General features: G+C 36.5%; 1 protein-coding gene across 2 annotated transcripts in view; it reads left to right on the top strand.

Moving 5' to 3' along the window:
* Nucleotides 1-20,753, top strand: part of Pde3b (phosphodiesterase 3B) — a 141,631-nt gene that overhangs the window by 95,463 nt on the left and 25,415 nt on the right. For both annotated transcript variants that reach the window (XM_052714500.1, XM_052714501.1), the window contains exons 5-7: nt 4,667-4,773; nt 9,832-10,042; nt 10,587-10,660. In XM_052714500.1, the coding sequence (XP_052570460.1) occupies nt 4,667-4,773; nt 9,832-10,042; nt 10,587-10,660 (392 nt within the window). The remainder of the gene's footprint in view (nt 1-4,666; nt 4,774-9,831; nt 10,043-10,586; nt 10,661-20,753) is intronic.

Genomic DNA, 20,753 nt, shown 5'->3' with positions numbered 1-20,753 from the left:
TGAGGCTGGGAAAATACAGGAACTAAAAATTTATGAATATTAATAAATACCATTTTACCTATAACAAAAAATTTAATACTTCATCTTTTGAAAGCCATTAAAGATACAGATCTCTTGTGTGGGTAGAAACTTCTTTTCAGTCAGTTACCTGGGTTAGTAGAATTGTAATGAATGGAAATTCCATGTTAAACTACTGTCTCACTACCTACTGAGCAGGTGTCAAGCTAAACTTTGTTTACTTTGAGCTGTGTACAGTTACACATTTGAAACAGTAGATGGCAGGATTGAATCATAGGTTCATATGTTAAAACCTATGTTAAGATTTATATGGGAAATACATGCAGATTTCCACATTGTTTTGTGGTTTATTAATTTGAATTTTGTAATATTAGATCAAGCAATTTCTTTCTCATAAAACTTTAATGTATAGAACAGTAGATTGAATTGTGAATAATTTATAGTACAGAAAAATGAGAAACAGTAAAAATTTTGTCTTAAACTTAGACATGATAGTTTTTTGTTTTTTAAAAAAATGGAAGTATGATGTGGGGAAATGGGAAATAGGAAATAAACTAAAGGTAGATTTCTTTGCCATAGGAAGGAATCATAATTTTGGAAATATGGTGGGTTTAAAAAGCAAGAACAGGGGGCTGGAGAAATGGCTCAGCTGTTAAGAGCACTGGCTGCTCTTCCAGAGGTCCTGAGTTCAATTCCCAGCAACCACATTGAGGCTTACAACCATCTATAATAGGATCTGATGCCCTCTTCTGGCATGCAGGTATACATGCGTAGCACTCTTACATAAAATATAAATAAATAAAATTAAAAAATGTTTAAAAAAAACAAAAATGACAGGTTTTTGTTTTACTCTTTACATTTGCATTACAGCAATATATTTTCAGTTAAAAATGTTTGACATATTCAAGTCATTTTAAAAATAGAAATATAATTTAGAGAAATCTCAGTTAAGAAGTGTTCATGATATAGGTAGATTCTAGATTCAGTGAACTTAAAGAAACTCATATTTTTCATCAGAGATTTAGAAATTTGACCAAAACAGTTATTGGTGCTCTGTGTGTCACTCCTTTAAAGAGATATATACTCTAAAGACTAAATATAATTTTTCTTGTATGCAGAAGCTGGAGTTTCTCAGTAATAAGTTTTCAAATGTACTTTACACATAGTTGGGATAAAATGGTGTGTTGGCTAGTTTTATATAAACTTGACAGAAGCCAGGGCCATCTGGGAAGAGGAACCTGAGTTGAGAAAATGCCTCTATTAGACATCTTAGGCAGGTTGATGAGGCATTGTCTTGATTAGTGATCAGTGTGAGAGGGCCCAGCTCATTGTAGATGGTACCACCCCTGGGCTACTTCGTGGTTCTGGATTTTATAAGAAAGCAGGCTGAGCAAGCCATTAAGCAGCACCCCCATGGCCTCTGCCTCCAGGCTCCTGCCTTGAATTCCTGCCCTGACTTCCATCAGTGATGGAGTGTGTCCTGAGAGTTGTAAGTTGAAATAAACCCTTTCCTCCCCAAGACAATTTGGTTGTGTTATTTAATTAAATCAGTGAAACTTTAAGACAGTCAGGAATATGTAAAACATCAGCAACCATCACTGTTTTCTAATACAAGTCTCTAGATCTGTGCTATACAAAATAAATTTATGTAGAAACAGGTATTTTATATCTGCACTGTCTAAATTGTAGCCCCTAGCTACATGTGAGTATTGAACATTTGGAATGTGTCTAGTATGACTAAATAATTGAATTTTAATTAGATATTAGGGAATTTAATTCAAAAAAAGCCATGTGACCATCATCTAGACATATACTATGTGACATCAATTAATACGGATGATACTTTTATACAGGTATCTTTAGGGTTTTAGTGATAGCTCTGTATTCACCCTGATATTGTTATAGTTCTCTCCCATCCTAGGCTTTTGGGCCTTGATTTAAACTCAGCTTTGTGTCTGATTATAGCTTTCCTGACTATGAATTTACATGATAACAGTTATAAACCTCTCTAGATATAACTGAAGCCAGACTTCTCATCCCTCAGCTGTCTTTAAAAAAAAAATTCTGTTATCATTATTTGGCCTTTGTTTCTTGGCATACATTTTTGTAATGTTGCCCTCTGTTTCATCTTTTCCTTTATTACTTTGTCTACATTATTTCATAGTTTTGCTACAGCTCTCTTGGGCTATTGAATTAGCCACTTATAGACAATTTTCATATCCTTCACCAATTGTTCCATCTTCCTTAAGCAAAGCTTTGATTGTGTGGTTTTCTAATCATCAAGTCTTGGGATCCCTTATTAATATCTGTAGAATGATTCTTAAGCTCTTAGTCTGGAAATTGAAAATCTGTTGTTACCTTATGAGAGCTCTGCAGCCATACTTGGAAAAGATGGAACTCAGTGGAGCAGTCTTTCAATGTACAAGAGTGACAAGAGGCACTGGGTTAACTCCTGCACTGAAAAATAGAACAGAAACAACAACAATGTTGCTGACTAAAAATAAAGCATTGAAAATAATATAAACTTCATACATGAAAACAATAAGCTACAACTTGTTTTAGACTTCTTAAAGCTTTCTGATAACCAGTTAATTTCCAAATAACTGAATTGTCAGTAAATATGATCACCTGAGAAAAGCAGGTGATCACCTTTGTTCATTAAGGAGAAGTAATAGGTTTAGCTTGTTAATTTCCCTAACACCTTCTTTCTCCCTGCTTTATGAAACTTTTCACTTTCTATCCATTCTCACCCATTAGTACTGAAGTCTTTGAATTTCAGTGAGGGTTTATGATTACACTAACACAGGTCTTTGAAGACAGATGACTGCTTAACTGCCCTGTAGGGGTATGGCACCCATGTTGGATTATGATGTTGATTCTGTGAAGAAAAAATACTCAAAATTTAGAGTAGACAAGATCTGTTATTTGCTGTAAAGACCTAAAGAGTCTATTATTTATTTGTCCTCCAAAATCCTTTGAACAACTCTCTCAATCAATGTGCTATATCTGAAATGAATGTGGATATGAGAAAGATACAGACCCAAAAGGAACTTACAAGGGCCTGGGTCAATGGCTCAGTGAAATTTGGATTTCTAGCACCTATATAAATGCTGGATTGTGACCTGCTCATAATTTCAGCACTCAGAAGACAGACAGGGTATCCCTGGATCAAGCTGGTTACCTAGCCCAGCCCTGATCAGCAAGCACTGGACTCAGTTGTAAGACTGAGTGAGGTTGAAGGCAATCAATGTGTCAGCTTCAAACCTCCTCATACATGCTTATACACATGCATTTGTACCTGCTTGTGAACACATTGTGCCTACACACATATGAACATGTATACATAAATGCCCTCATACTACATAAACACTCAAAAAATTTTAAGCATTAAAATTATGAACAATTTGGGACCATTTGTGATAAATAAATAACTCTGAGGCCAAAACTCGGCCTTCATTGAGTAATGGAATTTGAAAGAGCAGGAAGGATGGAAGGAACTAGGGAGGATCTTATTGAGAACTGAGCCTACATCAATAAAAATTGAAAGAAAGTAGACAGAGAATGTAGTCCTGAGGCCTGTTCAATTGCTGTGAAGAGTTTGGCATACTTGTAACTATGAAGAAAATGGCTGCTAAATAAACGTCTTACAGGAATTGTGTTCATTATGTCATTAAGGTCACATTTGGAGTCAACCAGTAAAGGAAAGTAGGCCCGTAAATAAATAAAGAAGGGAAGATGTAACATTTATGTGTTTCATATACTTTGTAACAGATATTATATATTGTATTTTATTTATTATCTTAGTGTACTGTGATTAAATGTGGATAGTATATTATCCATATTTATTTCTTAGTGAAAGCCCTAGAACCTATAGTAAATATTTCAGTTCTATAAAATGACTTGGTTACTGATCGTGTCTGTGAGAAAGGAGAACAGAAAATAAGGGAAAACTTAACTTTAGGTCAGTGGTTCTCAGTGAGGGTTCTGGCTCAGCAAACCTGCATGATCTAAAACCTTGTTAGAAAGCCATATTACCTGGCCTTACGTGACCTGTCCAAGACCTTTTAAATTGGAAACCGTGGGGATGAGACCAGAGTCTGTTTCAAGAAGCCTTCCAAGTGATAACTTTGGGAATGATCAGTAAACCACACCTGCTGGGCCTAATCTGTTCCATACTGTTTTTTTGGACAGCATTTTGTGGAAACTCACCCATGCCACTTTATACTGTTCGTGGGTGCTTCTTTGCTACTGTGGCAGGATTGAGAAGTTGCATCAGAGACATTATGAAATGAAAAGTCAAAAGCATTTTTTTTTTTTTTTTTTGGTTTTTGAGACAGGGTTTCTCTGTGTAGTTTTGGTGCCTGTCCTGGAACTCACTGTAGCCCAGGCTGGCCTCAAACTCACAGAGATCTGCCTGGCTCTGCCTTCCGAGTACTGGGATTAAAGGTTTATGCCACTGCCGCCCGGCCAGAAGCATTTTTTATTTTACCCTTTTAATGGAAAAGCTTTGCTGTATCCCCTCTAGGCCTTAGGCAGAAGTCTTATGTCTGAATGTAGAAATATAAATTTGCTAATTGGTTTGCCAGGAGAAAAAAGAATAAAAGGGAATTTTTATGATCTAAGAATTCTTACTTTTTTCTTTTATTAGTCATGGAATGCCCCTAAATGGGCCTTTCAGTTCGAATCTCCTGACAGTTCCAAAGCAGAGATCATCATCTGTGTCGCTGACTCACCATGTAGGTCTGAGAAGAGCTGGTAAGAAATACTCTTGTTTTTAAAAATATGTTTTTAAGAGGCAAGACGTTACTGTTGTAGAGACTGGCTTTGAACCCTTTGTGTCAAGGGCTCTTTCTACATCAGCCTTTCAAGTATTTGGAACTATATGTGTATCACCTTGTCTGGCTTACAAATAATTCTTTATGAATTAAACATGGGAGTCCTTAAAGCACATGGCAATGTAAATTCTTATTTCACACATTTTAATTTGACTATCATATAATGTTTTGACATGTTTAAACTATTTGTGTTGGCTACTATTTGTCCATTTTTTAGTTCACTGAGTAAACACATTTTGGACATCTATGTACTATATACTTGCACAGTCACTAGCATTCAGATAGAAAATAAGGAACCATTTTCATGACTTGAAATAGTTGCAGATCCAGAAAAAAGGAAAAAAATTTTGAAGAGTGTATTGATTTTGTAAAAAGGATGATTGTGGTAAAAATATTTAGTATTAGAGTAGAAAAATCCCTGATTACATCCTGACAAGTTATTCTAACACAGTGGTTCTCAACCTTCCTAATACTGTGACTCTTCAGTACAGTTTTCCATGTTGTGGTGATCCCTAACCATAAAATTATTTTGTTGCTACTTCCTAACTGTAATTTTGCTACTGTTATGAGTCGTAATGTAAATATCTGATATGCACCTCCTAATGAGGTTATGACCCACAGGTTCAGAACCACTGTTCTAATAGTATTTCCCTTAAACTAAGGATTATAGGGATGGGGAAATAGTAAAGAATTTAGTTCAGTCCTCAGGTGATAGTAACTGGAGAGACAGAGGCAGGAGAATCCCTGGGACTCACTGGCTATCCAGCCTAGTCTGTGTGACTAGTCCCAGGTCAATGACAGAACCTGTTGTATAAAGGGGGAAAAAAAGACCAAAAAACAAAAAGATGGACAGCTCCTGAGGAACAATGCAAGAGATTATTTTTTGGCTTTCACATGCATACACACACATGCACACGCACATGCACACACACACCCTTCAAATACACAAATGTATGTAAACACACACATATCACATATGCACACTCACACATACACATACATAAACAACACATAAATAAATAAACGAAAAAATCCCAGATTAGATGATTTTTCAGATCTTCTTGGGTGAAAGATATTTTAAAAATACAACATAGTGGGGGATAGCGTGATGGCTTAGCCATTAAGAACAATGGCTGCTCTCACAGGATATCTGGGTTGGATTCCTAGCACCCATGTGACAACTCAAGAGACATCTGTAACTTCTATTCCAGGGCATCTGATGCCCTCTTCTGGCTTCCATGTGCATGAGGTATACATTAGTACATAGACATACATACAAGTAAAACATCCATGCTTGTAAAGTAAAAACATTAAGTATATATGTATATATATATATATGTATATATATATATATATATTTTATCAAAGACTTTTCAGTATTCTTATATAACAAAATTTTTTAATACATGTTAAGGTATAATTGTGAAGAGGCAGTAAAATATTACTGATAATAAGGGGAAATAGGCACTAGAAACAGGAGATTTACATATAATATTGGGTTTAGCAGTATTAAAAATAACAATGATGTTTCAGAGAAAATGCCAGAAATATACAGCTCCCTCAGACAGAGAATTGGATACACAGGAAAGCGTCAGTGGAACATCTAGAACCGAAGAAAGCACTTGCTTAAGTTCAAGTTCTTGGAGTCTTGTAACAGAAGACAAAAGCACTGACCCTGACAACAGAGGAGTAGAAGATGTTGAAACAGAATTAGAGAGAAGAAAAAGAAGACAAATAATAGAAATGTGCAAAATGGGAACACCATCAAAATTTCAAGTATATGTGTAAATAAAATTACAAAGGAAAGGACAGTATCATTTTTTTAGTTAATAAAATTGATTCACTAAGCTGAGTGAGTTCTCAGTGGCTAAATGTGGAGAAGGATCTCAGATAAAAGTCAGTTTCCTGAATTGCAAAGATAAAAAGAAAAATCCCCCAAGGAACTAGGAAAAGATTATTTTCAAGGGAAAACACTAACACAGTGACTTCATCAGCAACTTTGGAAGCCAAAGACAACAGAACTGTGTCTGAAAAGTTTTGAAACATTTAAAAAAAATCCGTTGTCAATCTCAATCTAATGCAGTAACCATGGAGAGTTAGTGGTATAGAAATCCCTTTCCACTGTTTTTTTAGCACACATGCATGCACACATGATGGGTGCATATTAATGTGCTTGTGATAACTGTTTCACAGGGCATAGTATATCAGTGCAGCTAGAAAAACTTGTTTTATTTGTTCAGGAAAGATGCTAGAAAATGAAACAGTTTTTCCTTATATACCAAAACTGAATGAATTTGTTGCTCTCACATCTCACTGAAATTCTGCAAAGAAAGTTCCTTAGATAGGATAAAAATAATTTGCATTGCAGTATGGAACTGCATAGTAAAAGAAAAGAACCCTTTAGCCCAAGTAGGTTATTATAAGGAAACAATTAATGAGTAACAAATTCCTCATAGCATTTTATAATATATGTATAATAACAACAGCAGGAAAAGGTACAGAATGGGTAAATAGATGTAAACTTATATGGTACTAGACATGACTGAAACAAGGAAAAGAGTTATAATTGTACACAGACTGACACTTCACAGATGCATATAAAATAGAAAAAGCTAGCATTGGTGATAGAGAAGAATGATTTAAAAAGTTGAATAATCCCTAGAATTCAGAAAAAATAGAAGGAATGATGAAAATGAATTGCAAAGTAGGTTAAAGACCTAAACAGAAGGAAAGTCCATTAAAAGGGGGGGGGGGGTAGAGTTTTGTGAAAAAGAAAAAAAAAGAACTCACAATTCCAGTCATTAAAACTTATTACAAAGTTGCAGTAATTAAGAGAGTATGTTATTTGTAACTGAAGTTTTCTTGTGTCCCACCTGGCCTGTGGTCAGGACAAATCTCTCTTACTTGTCAATCCACAGCCGCTCAGACCCAAGTAAACACACAGAGGCTTATATTATTTACAAACTGTGTGGTCATTAGCTCAAGCTTATTACTGACTAGCTCTTACATTTAAATTAACCCATAATTCTTATCTATGTTTAGCCACGTGGCTTGGTACCCTTTCTCAGTTCTGCCTTCACATCTTGTTTCCTCTGTGTCTGGCTGGCAACTCCTGACTCAGCTCTCTTCTTCCCAGAATTCTCCTTGTCTGCTTATCCTGGCTATACTTCCTGCCTGTCTACTGGCCAATCAGCATTTCATTTAACAACCAGTCAGAGCAATGCATATTCACAGCATACAGAGCAACATCACCCATCATTAAATGTAGGCAAATTTCTAAATGGTCCTATTAAATAAAAAACACAGAGCCAAATATAGGGGTAAAAACCTTAGATCAGGGAAATAGGGAAGGCCACCAGCCAACCTTACCTCAACAACTCAGCAGCTTCCAAATGCACGTTACTTCCTGTCTACCACACCTTTATTGCCATGCTGTTCTGCCCTCTCATTGGCTCTCTTAGCCCAGCTACTTCACTTCCTCTTCCTACACAGCTCTGTCACTTTCTGTCTGTCTGTACAGACCTCCAGGTCTCTATGGTTGGTACTGGGGTTAAAGGCATGTGTCACCATGTTTGGCTCTGTTTCCAAGTGTGGCCTTGAGCACACAGAGGTCCTGCCTGCTAAGGGATTAAGGGTATGTGCTCCCTGACTTCTTGTTTACTTAAAATGGCTGGCCTTTTCCCCCTGATCTCCAGGCAAGCTTTATTTATTAACATACAAATAAGATCACCACAGTTATTGGCATAAATAAACTTCAATTTGGGTAATAGAATTCAGAAATAAACCTTTACATTTATGGTCAAGGCCCTGATGACTTGGCAGTAGAATGAAGTATTTTCATTTCACATGCTGTTTGAAGTGGATATTCCTATGCAAAGGAATGAATTTAGAACCCTGCTTCTCAAAAACTATCTCAGGTTGTGTTATAGAACATTTATGATATGATATGATACTAATGTTGGAGAAGGTGTAGAGGAAAGGAACCTATAGTTACATATTAGGGATGAAAATTGACATAGCCTGTCTGGAAACCTCAAAAATTATAGCTGGAAGTATGTGAACAGGAGTCCCTCTTCTACAGATAACAGAAAATAGGTCCGATGTGGTTGTACATGTGCTTCCATGTCCATTGCTGCATTAGTCACAAGTGCTAAGATATGCAAACATGAATACTTAAAGATGTGTGATATATAGTCACCATATAACTGTTTTATTGGATCTTTAATTCCTACCAAAGTATTGCCTCTGTGTCCCTCTCCAGGTAAATCTTTATCACTTTAGCCCAAGGAGTTCACCAAAGACTCCACCAATGCTACTTGGTCCTGAAGGATTTTTGACTTCATTTTATTTGTGTTATTCTCTTTACTGTGTTCTAGGCTTATTGAGTTGCAGAGATATTAACTATTTTCTCCATTGTGAAATTCAACACATTTTCAGCATAAAGTAGCCTCTCTCATGTGTTTGTTGAATGAGCAGGAATTCATGGTTTTATCTTTTAAAAGCCTGTCACTGTGCTAGTATAATTTCAACAACTTGCTTAATGTTAAGAACTTTAGTTCTTCAATAGTTAATGTAATGAATTAGGAAAATTTTCCAATACTTTGTCATGTGGACAATCAACTTTTTTTTTTCTTGAAATCATGGGCCTTTCAAAAAATGTAAAGATCAAGACCAATTTTAACTTGAAAAAATTTATGCTGTGCAACCCACACATTTAAAGGAATTCTTAATAGTTACCTACTATGTATTGTTATGCAAAGGCTGATAACTACTAATTACTTAGTAGTGATTAGTAATGACAAATACAACACAAAATACAATTTTGCTTAAATTCTTAGATTGTCTCAGAGCCCAGCACTGATAGAAATTTATTATTAAATTGAAATTTCTTTCTTTTAGGAGGCAAATGCTCTTTATAATAACTCAAAACATACACAGTAAATACATACTTATTTATATGTCCTCTCTTAATTTTTAGGTGCTTTGCCCAGCCTGAGTCTTGTGAATTCCTCAAGCCATGTACCAGTGTCTGCTGGCTCTCTAACTAATCGATCACCCATAGAATTTCCTGATACTGCTGATTTTCTTTCTAAGCCAAGTATTATTTTACATAGATCACTGAGCAGTGTACCCAATGCAGCAGATTTCTATCAGTACCTGAGAAACCCTGATAGCAATCTGTGTAGCAGGTAAGTCCCCTAACCTCCTTATTTCTGCTTCAGTATATAGGTTCTCTTGAAAGATATTGGTGGTTTTCTGAGTCTGTGTTATAAGTGGAGGGTGGATTTAGATTATATCCCCTATATTTAACCTAGTAGTTCTTATTATAATTAAATGTTTTTCTCAGTTCAGTGCTTTTAATTTCTAGATAAATAATCTCCATCTAAGGTGAAATATAGTGGTATTCTATTTCTCATAATGTTTTAGTAAACATAATTTAATATATACTACACTACTTAGTGCTTATTTTGCAGTCCCTTGTGGATTTGGTGTTCTTATTTGGCTCCAGTAAAATACAGGTTTTATCTTAGACCCCAGTGTTTACTTTCAAAAACATGTTATTTCCTTTAAGGATACAAAGGAGCTTCCTAGAATAAAATCATTTATACACAGATTAGTATATTAGGATATGTTACAGTTAGGATCTTATTTAAGAATTAGGCAGATTCCCTAATTATGTTCAGGTAAAAAAGCTTCATTTATTATATATATTTATCTATTTTATTTTATAAGCTGTGGACATCAGATACTCAAATATGTTTCAACATGTGAACCCGAAGGTACAGATCACCACAGTGGAAAATCAGGTGAGACTGCATTAATCATATGTATTTGAGTTCAAGGCTAGTTTTACATTGGTTTTTTACTTCCATGTACCTGGTTTTACATTTCTGGGTTTTTGTTTTCGATGGTGCTGGGGATGAAACTCAAAGAGTCACATGTACTAAGTGAATACTCTACACTGATTACATTGCAGCTCACACTTCTCCATCTTCACAGTGAAGAATACAGTATTTTTACTTATTCTCCAGGAATTACTAGGAATGACAGTGACAGATGGTGGGCATATTTTGAAGAGTAAGAAATGTGTTGTACAGATGAATATAGTCTTTGGTTGTGGCTAGCATTGATAAATAGTGAAATTAGTAATGTTGAAACTTGTATTACACAATTTAAGTTTGAAAGGGATTACATAGTTTTTTATGGCATTGAGAGAAGTGATTAATGTCATTATGAAGCATTTTAAACTCAGACAAGAAATGCTGTTGATGAAATTTTAGCTATTCTATAACTGCTGTGGGATGGTCTGTATGTCAAATGTGTTGTTGATTGGTCAATAAATAAATCACTGATTGGCCCGTGGCCAGGTAGGAAGTATAGGCGGGACAAGGAGGAGAATAGAGCTGGGAAGTGGAAGGCTGAGTGGGAGAGACACTGCCAGCTGCCATGATGACAAACAGCATGTAAAGATGCCGGTAAGCCATGAGCCATGTGGCAAGGTATAGATCAATGGAAATGGATTAATTTAAGCTGTAAGAACAGTTAGCAAGAAGCCTGCCACGGCCATACAGTTATATGTCTCCATGTAACCAATATAAGTCTCTGTGTTTACTTGGTCGGGTTTGAGTGGCTGTGGGACTGGCAGGTGTCAGAGATTTGTCCTGATTGTGGGCCAGTCAGGAAAACTCAAGCTACATATAACTTAAAAAAAATGACCATGGAAGGAATAAACTCTAAAAGGCTGTACCCTTAGTAAAAGGGGGTCACAGAGAAACAGGTTCTTATCAATTCCTTCTGGATTATAAAATGCACTTTTAAAGTATACAACTCAACAGTTTTAAAATTATTAATTTGTTTAATTTACATTTTAAAAGGTTGTTTAAAAGCAAAAGAGGACTGTGACTAATCCTTCACACACACTCTTCTAAAAACAGAGGAAGTAATACCTCCCAGCTTACTCATTTGACTTACATTACTTGAACACCACATCTACACAGAATCGTCACAGGAATAGGCAACAGAGTGATACCTCTTATGTATGTAGACATAAAAATTCTTAACAAAATACTAGCAGACTGAATTTAGCAATGTAAAAATGCCCCCCGGGGTCAACTGGTATTCCAAAATGCAAGAATCATGAGGCATCCATAGGTTAATCAGTGATATGCACCACAGTAATGAAACGGAAGGAAAAAAAATCACGTGATATTCTCAAGAGATAGAGAAAAAAAGAGAAGCACTATATAAAAATTAACAGTTTATTTGTGGTTAAAACCAAACTTGTAATCGCTAGGTAGTTCTTCAACTTCATAAAAGGTATATTCACAACTAATATCCTTAATGGAAAAGAGACAGTTAATAATATTTTAAAATTTTATATTACATTTATTTATTTCTTGTTGTTGAAGCTTGAACCGCGAGCACTATGAGTACTTGGCAAGGGCTCTACCACTGAGCTACGTTCTCAACCCTCTTAAATTTTAGCGTGTGTGTGTCTGTGCCCATGGGCCTGCATGCAGGCCTGCATGTAAGTATATGTGCATGAAGAACATGTGTGAAGGTCAGAAGGCAGCTTGTGGTAATAGGGTCTTGAACTCATGTCATCAGGCTTAGCAGCAAGCACCTTTATCCACTGAGCCATTTTGCTGACCCAGTTAACATTCTTCTTTTTATATTTTTTAGTATTTAATTTATTATTTTTAATTATGTGTATGTGTGTGGATATATACATGGAATGCAGGTACCCACAGAGGCCAGAAGTATTTGTCAGATCCCCTAGAATTGGAATTACAAGTTATGAGCCTCCCGATGAGGGTGCAAGGAAGTAAACTTGAGAACAGTATGCAGATGCTGGTGAGTCATCTCACCAGCCCAAAATTGTTCTTATTGGAGAAACACTATTGCTTTCCAGAAGCTCATTACCAGCTGAGGAGAATATTTGGTCACTTCATTTCTCTTCAGCAGTATACTAATGGTTTAGTAAGAAAAATGAGAAAGAAAAATAAATGAAATCTTCTATAATCTAAAGGAATATCTATTCATAGATCATTATCTAGATCACTATGAATTATCTATCATGATATAGCAAATAGATCATAATCATGATCTATTCATAGATAGGTCTTTTCAGTAGAAACTGTAACATACACACACACACACACACACACACACACACACACACACACACACACACACACACTCACTCCCTCACACACTACCTCTCTCCTAGAACTGTTAGAATCCAACAAGTTCAATTCAACTCTGTTTCTCCATGTTAGAAATAAGCTGTTAAAAACTGAAGCTAACAAAATATTTCATTCAAAGTATTATCAAAAAGAATAAGGTAGCTAGAATAAGTCTAACAGAACAAGTAAAATAAAATTCATACACTAAAAATTATAAAACATTGCTGAGACAATACATAAACAGATAGACATTTTGTAGGATTTGAAAACTTAGTCTTAATAAAATGACAATTCTCCCAAATGGATAAAAACAAATTTAATACAGCCCTTATAAAATTTCAGCCAATTCTTATTTTAGGGGGTGGAAAGTGAAAATTAAGATGTTAAAGCTTATATGGAAGTACAAATGGCCTACAATAGAAAATGTGAATTCGAGATGTTTGCTCTGGGCACAGAGATGAAGTTCCCAGGTCAGTGGAATAGAATCAAGAGTCCATGGGAAGAGCCTTGCATTAATGATCAGCTAATTTTGACAGGTAAGCCAGGATTGTTGAGAAAAGAAAGAATGGCTTTCTCAACATATAGTGCTGGGATATCCACTGGCCAGAAAAGGAACTTGAACACTTACTTTACTACATGCTTAAAAAGTAATGTAAATCACAGTGTAAAAAATTGTAGAACTTGTAGAAGTTATAGATCAAGTTGGTATGCCCTTGGTTTGAAAAAAATAATTTTTGAATACAAATTTTACCATTTTTGACAGAAAAAAATGACAAATTTGTCTTTAGCTATTCAAAGCTTAAATAGACCTGATGGGTCAGACCTTGACAGCTACTCAGGAGGCAAGTACACACCCTGTTTGGGCTACAGAATCAAAGCCAGTCCAGCTACAGAATAAATTCAAGACTGTTCTCTATAACTTAATGAGACCTGTTTGAAATTTTCAATTTTTTAAAAAGATTTATTTATGTGTATGTGTTTTGTCTGTGTGTATGTCTGTGTACTATGTGCATTCATTGCCCGTGTAAGCCAGAAGAGGGCATCAGTTCCCCTTGTATTTGAATTATGGGAACCGAATTCCAGATGGTTGTGAGCCACCATGTGGGTGCTGGAAATTGAACCCAGGTCCTCTGGAAGAGCAGCCAGTAACTGTTCACTGCTGAACCATCTCTCCAGCCCCCACCCCTAAAATTTAAAAGTAAAAAGAGAGCTGAGGATATAGCTCAGTGGTAAAGCTCTTACCTACAACCACCAGTAAGATCCTAGTTCAGTACCTACTAGTACATAAAGAAGGAAGTAAAAAAAGGAAATAAAAGAGGTTTTTATTCAAAAGGTGTGAATAAGAAAGTGAGAGGACAAATCAATAGTAACAGTAAATAGGTGCATTTATTTGTCTGAATAGGAGTTGTATCCTTTTAAAATTCAGTAGTAGTATGTCAGACTACTTAGATAAATATGGAAAAAAGTACTTGTAGTATGAATACAGGAGGTAGAGGCAAGGAGTTCATGAATTTGAGGTCATCCTGGGTACATAGTACCATCTGTGTCAAAAAACAAAAGCAAAAGAAACAAATAAACAAAAAACACGAAGAAGAAGAAGAAGAAGAAGAAGAAGAAGAAGAAGAAGAAGAAGAAGAAGAAGAAGAAGAAGAAGAAGAAGAAGAAGAAGTGGGAGAAGGAGGTATTTCAGTGACAGTCATTTGGCAAAAGAGCTAACTGGATAATTAAAATAGAATTAAATAACAGACATCCTCAGGGAAATGCAGTTTACTACTACAATGAGATAAAACTAATATTCTAAGTAGGAAAGCAAAATCAAAGTTATTAGTGGAAGGATGCAGAGGAATTTGGACCCTTCTGCAAAACATTTGTCAGTTTCTAGAAAGTTACATGTGAATTTACCACTTGATTCACCAATACTACAGTTCAGAGTATACCCAGGAGAAAACTTTAGGCATGATAGTGCAGATCTGGAAGCAATACGAATACTAGCTTGTGAGTGAATAAATGCTATAGGTATATGCCTACAGTGGAATTTTGTTTAGCAGTTAAAGCAATGAATTTTTGTTGTATGATTCAACACAGATGATATTGTTTTAATTGAAAGAAGCAATGCTTAAATATTTACATATTTTATTATTACATTTATAAGAAATACTCAAAGGGTGAATTTATATAATGTCAGAACAGTTGAGACTTAAGAGGATAGTGGAGATTAGCCTCAAATAGGCATGAGGGACATTTTGGAGATGATGAGAATGTTCTAAAAGTGGATTATTGTGATAGTTTGTGTAACCTTGTTTACTAAAAATGTTCAGTTGTATACTTAAGGGTACAGGCTAAAATTTCTTTTATTTACCCCAAATTCAGATACTAAAACCCTGACCCTCAATGTAATGGTATTAGAGTTTGGAGCCTTTGGAAGGTAGTCAGATTATAAAGGTGGAACTCTTAGAAGTAAGATTATTTCTCTTAAAAGGGACTCACTAGAACTTTGTAGCTTTCTTTTCTACTATTTGAGAAAATGGCATTGTCTAACCTGAGAAAACTTTCTCAGAACTCCACTGCACTGATACTCTGACCTACTTCTTGGCCTCGCACTGTAAGAAATAAAATTCTGTTGTTTTTAAGTCACCCAATATAAAGGTATTCTGCTATAGTGTCTTCCATTGACATGGTAGGTTTTAATAGCATGCCATTACACTTAATATAACTTTTTAGGAAATACATGGAACACACACACACACACACACACACACACACACACACACACACACTTTTTTTGGACTACTTCTCTTTGGAATTATTCTTTGGAATGATGAGTCTCAGTGGGGGGTTTCCACTTGAGAATTTTCATGTTAGTGCAATAAAATGTTGGCCAGGTCAACAGTAATGTGAAGTATTACTGTGCTGAATATTTTTTTATTTCTTGTTTAATGTGACATTCTGTCTTCAATTAGCAGGCTTCCAGATGTTCATGAATTTTATATTCCACCTATATAGTCATTTCTGTTTCCCACCAGAGTGCAGGGTGGCTTGTGCTCTAGAAACTCAACTGAAAATATTTTTTCTAACTTGAACTTCAAATGGCTAAATATTTATGTTATAAATTCTAATTATAAATGTTCTCTGAGATTAGAGGACTTTCATTTTTATCTGAGTTGGAATTTTGAAAAATTAATTTTTTTATTAAAAATGTATTTTTTAATCTCAAATAATATATTCTGATTACAGTTTCCCCTCCTTCTGTTCTTCCCAGCTCCTTCTCACCTTCCCTCCCATCTGGATCCACTCCCTTTCTGTCTCATTAGAAAACAAAACAGGCTTCTGAGAGATAACATAACTAATGTAACATAACATAATATAATATGATAAAACAAAAACTAGCACATTGGAGTTGGACAAGACAAACAAGTAGAAGAAGAGCCCAAGATAAGATATAAGAATCAGCCGGGCGGTGGTGGCGCACGCCTTTAATCCCAGCACTCGGGAGGCAGAGCCAGGCGGATCTCTGTGAGTTCGAGGCCAGCCTGGGCTACCAAGTGAGTTCCAGGAGAGGCGCAAAGCTACACAGAGAAACCCTGTCTCGAAAAAACCAAAAAAAAAAAAAAAAAAAAAAAAAAAAAAAAAAAGATATAAGAATCAGAGACCCACTCTTAGCACACTTAGGAATCCCATAAAAATACTAAACTGGAAGCCATAATATATATGCAGAGGCCCCAGAGGACCTGGTGCAGATACATGCACATCTTGTACATGATGCCTTAGTCTCTGTGAGTTCATATGAGCTTTGGTCATGTTGATTTAGAGGACCTTGTTTTCTTCATGTAGTCCATCCCCTCTTTCTGCTTCCTCTTCCATGGGGTTCCCTGAGACCTGAGGGGAGGGATTTGATGGAGACATCTATTTAGGGCTGAGTTTTCCAAGGTCTCTTCCTCTCTGAATAATGTCTGGTTGTAGGTCTTTGTATTTATTCCCATCTGTTATAAGGGGAAGCTTCTCTGATGATGGTTGAGCAAGTCACTGATCTATGGATATATCAGAATGTCATTAGAAGTCATTTTATTGCTACTTTTTTTTTTTTTTTTTTTTTTTTTTTTTTTTTTTTGGTTTTTCGAGACAGGGTTTCTCTGTGTAGCTTTGCGCCTTTCCTGGAACTCACTTGGTAGTCCAGGCTGGCCTCGAACTCACAGAGATCCGCCTGGCTCTGCCTCCCGAGTGCTGGGATTAAAGGCGTGTGCCACCACCGCCCGGCTTTTTTTTTTAAGAACCAGTAGTATTTGGCTTTAACCTAAATCCTTAAGCTATCTAGTCTCTGGTTCTTGGTTATCCAAGCAGCATTGGGTATGGGTTCCATCTGATGGAGTAGGCCTTAAGTCAAATCAGATATTGATTAGTTGTTTACATAAGGTTTGTGACCCATTGCCCTAGCATATCTTGCAGGCAGGACACCATTATCCATCCAAAGGTTTGTGACTGGGTTGGTTGTTTACATTTCTCTTTTGTACCAAAAACTCTAGCCAGATGGGTAAAAGGTCTGTGAATGCACTGGCTCGACTTCTCCATGTTCAGTGACAAGTGAGTTGTATATGGTGTTGTCATTAGCATTGAGGCCTTGCTGTCAGTTTGTGGAGCAAACCTATAGTCGTGGTCTGGGTTGTTTGAGGTTTCCCATGAGACTCCTTTCACCAGCAATTCAATTAGATGTAGCCCAATCCTGGTATTGGAAGCTTCATTTGTTAACAAGAGGTGGCCAGTTGGGACTTTTTGTTTCCCTCATTGTTTGGCAATTTCATTTAGATTGCCTTCAAATATGTTTATATTTTAGGAAGCTTCTATTGTATTTGGCTCCCATACTACTCATCAAATGGCCCTTAATGGTGTTTCTCCCTGTATTCCCTCCTTCATGTACTTCTCCCAACCACCTCTCCCCTCCTACTCCCCTAGTGATTCTCCTGTTATACCCTGCATCCATCTACAACTATTTTCCTTTCCTAATGAGATCTATCTGTACCCCCAGTCCCTTACTCTATACCTAACCTTTGTGGTTCTGTGGATTATGGCTTGGTTATCATTGACATATAGCTAATACCATATATAAGTGAGTATATATTATTTTTGTCTTTCTGGGTATAGGCTACCTCACTTGGGGTTATTTTTTCCCTAGTTCCATGCATTTACCTGAAAATTTCATGATTTTTTTTCAATGACTGAATAATACTCCATTGTGTAAGTGTACCACATTTTCTTTATCCATTCTTCTGTTGTGGGACATCTAGGTTGTTTCCAATTTCTGGCTATTATAGATTTAGTTACAGATACAGCAGTTTCTTCTCCAAAGAAGTCTACAGCACTTCCACATCTTTCTGAAATGAGAACTTACTTATTTACCAATATCATGGAATCTCAAGAGACCTCATGAGTGCTCAAAGAGAATACATACGAAATGACACTATAGATTGGCATCTCTCATTTCCTCCTCTTTCAGAATATAGCCAGCAAATTAGAAGTCTAGGGAAAGGCCGACAGGTGTCCATCTTAAAAATTCAGCTCAAGCACTTCTTGCCATGGAAGAAGCCAGAATTTTCAGTTGTTTAAATCACTAAAAATCGTGTAAAATACTGTCAGATGCCAATCATTTTTTAATTAGATTTGTTCTTTGACAACTTCATTGTACAGAATAGATTCTGATTACTCTCTCTACTGTCTTATATCTCCCTCTCATCCTTGTCATTCCTCCACATAGATCTCTTTCATGTTTATGTCTGTGTTTTGTGATCCACTGAGTCTAACAGGCCTGTGTTTTAACCATGAGTAGAGAGCTATCTAGCAGAGCCTAGTGGTTAGCCAGTAGGTACATGTTTGAAGGTATTCCCTTGTTTCCCATTTTAGTAGCCAACACATCAGCAGAAAACAGAAGGCCCATGAACTCTTCTCCCACCCATTACTGGCTATTGATAAGTCTAGCCTTGTACAGGTCCACCCAGTGAAAGCAACTGCAACTGTTGTGTTTGTGATTGTAGTGGCTGGTTTTTTTCCCCCCCTGGCTTCCAGCTCTTAACACTCTTTCTGCCCCTTGAAGTGATATTACCTAATCCTTAGAGTGGTCTAATTGTCCTCTTTAGGGGTAGGCACTCAAAAGTCCCATTTTCTCATCACTTTGAGCATCCATAATCTTTGTAGTCACTGTCATTCATTGTAAAGAGACGTTTCTCTGATTAAGTCTAAGAGAAGCTTTTGTCTATGAGTATAAATATAAGTGTTTAGAAGGCAATTTGATACCATGCCAGTTAAACCAGACAATAGTAGGTAAGTTTTCCCCTAGGGCCTGTGATCTCCCAAGCCATGGGGTTTTTGATCAGGCTTGCAATCCCTCTCATAGAGGGGGATTCAAATGCAATCAAAAAATGATTGCTTAGCTGGGTGGTGGTGGCACACGCCTTTAGTCCTAGCACTCAGGAGGCAGAGGCAGGCAGATCTCTGTGAGTTTGAGACCAGCCTGAGCTACAAAGTGAGTTCCAGGAAAGGCTCCAAAGCTACACAGAGAAACCCTGTCTCAAAAAACCAAACAAACAAAATGATTACTTGTTCCCTATAAGTCATAGCACTATTCCAGCAGTGCATCTTCCCTGGTGGGTTGTTATTATAGTTTGTGGAGTTCACAGCTGGGGTAGATTACTGATGTCTTTTCTCCTCCAGCAGCCTACATAGCACCTTCTGTCCAGCAGGGAGGAAAGATTCCAGTTCCCAAATGTGTAGTGTGTGGTGTTTTCTGCAATAGGGTTTTCCATTTAAAGTGCAACAATTTGAAACAAACTTCTAGTTTAGAGTATCATCATAGCTACTGCCCTTATTTACCGAGAATATTTGAATATGATAGTCTTTCTTTTCTACAGGCATTATTTAGTAAAATACTCAGGTGGGTACTAGGTGTCAAATAGTGGGAGAGCCATCCAGCCTGGATAAATTGGATAAAGAAGTGACTCTGGTGGGTGGTGGTGGTGCACGCTTTTAATCCCAGCACTTGGGAGGCAAAGGCAGAGGCAGGCAGATCTCTGTGAGTTCGAGGTGCCGGGTGGGCTGGAGGACAGTGAGGTTTCAGCACCCTGTTCAGACGTGCACACAGTTTGAGTTACATGACTTGTATAGACTTTTCCATGGAGCATTTTGAACCGTGGTTGACCATGGGTAACTGAATTGGAAAATGAGGCTTCAGATAAAGAGGCACTATTGTATTCAAATTTTATTTTATAAAATGAGTATGTTTTATTTAGAAAAGTAGTACCTTACAAACAATAGTACTTTTTAATTCTAAGTTAATGAGTTTATAATTCAATATGTTAGGCACAGAATTCATTAGTTTTCAAATCACTTATTATGTTTAACATCTGGTAAATTATGTTAGTTACTATTAACATTCTATAGGGAGGAGAAGCTTGCCATTAAGTTTAAGTACCAACATCAGGCTTTGAACCTACTTCTGAAGTTTAACTTCATGAGTACTTTTTATTAAACTTCTTTCCCTCTCTATGAGATAGTATCTCTCTAAATTGCCCATTTTGCCTCAGCTTAGTGACCAGACTCCCTGTTAGCTGGTATAGGCATGGAATACTGCCCTGCTCAGTGAGAGTACTTCATAACTCAGAAGAGCCAGCATACTGGCTTGTGCCTATAACTCTAGCACTTGGGAGAGTGAACATGAGGCTTGCTGTTA

Source organism: Peromyscus californicus, unplaced genomic scaffold (assembly GCF_007827085.1).
Source record: "Peromyscus californicus insignis strain IS unplaced genomic scaffold, ASM782708v3 Scaffold_4__1_contigs__length_199733344, whole genome shotgun sequence".
Classification (NCBI taxonomy): Eukaryota; Metazoa; Chordata; class Mammalia; order Rodentia; family Cricetidae; genus Peromyscus; species Peromyscus californicus.
Note: the sequence above shows the minus strand (reverse complement) of the source record. Positions and strands in the feature narration are given on the sequence as shown.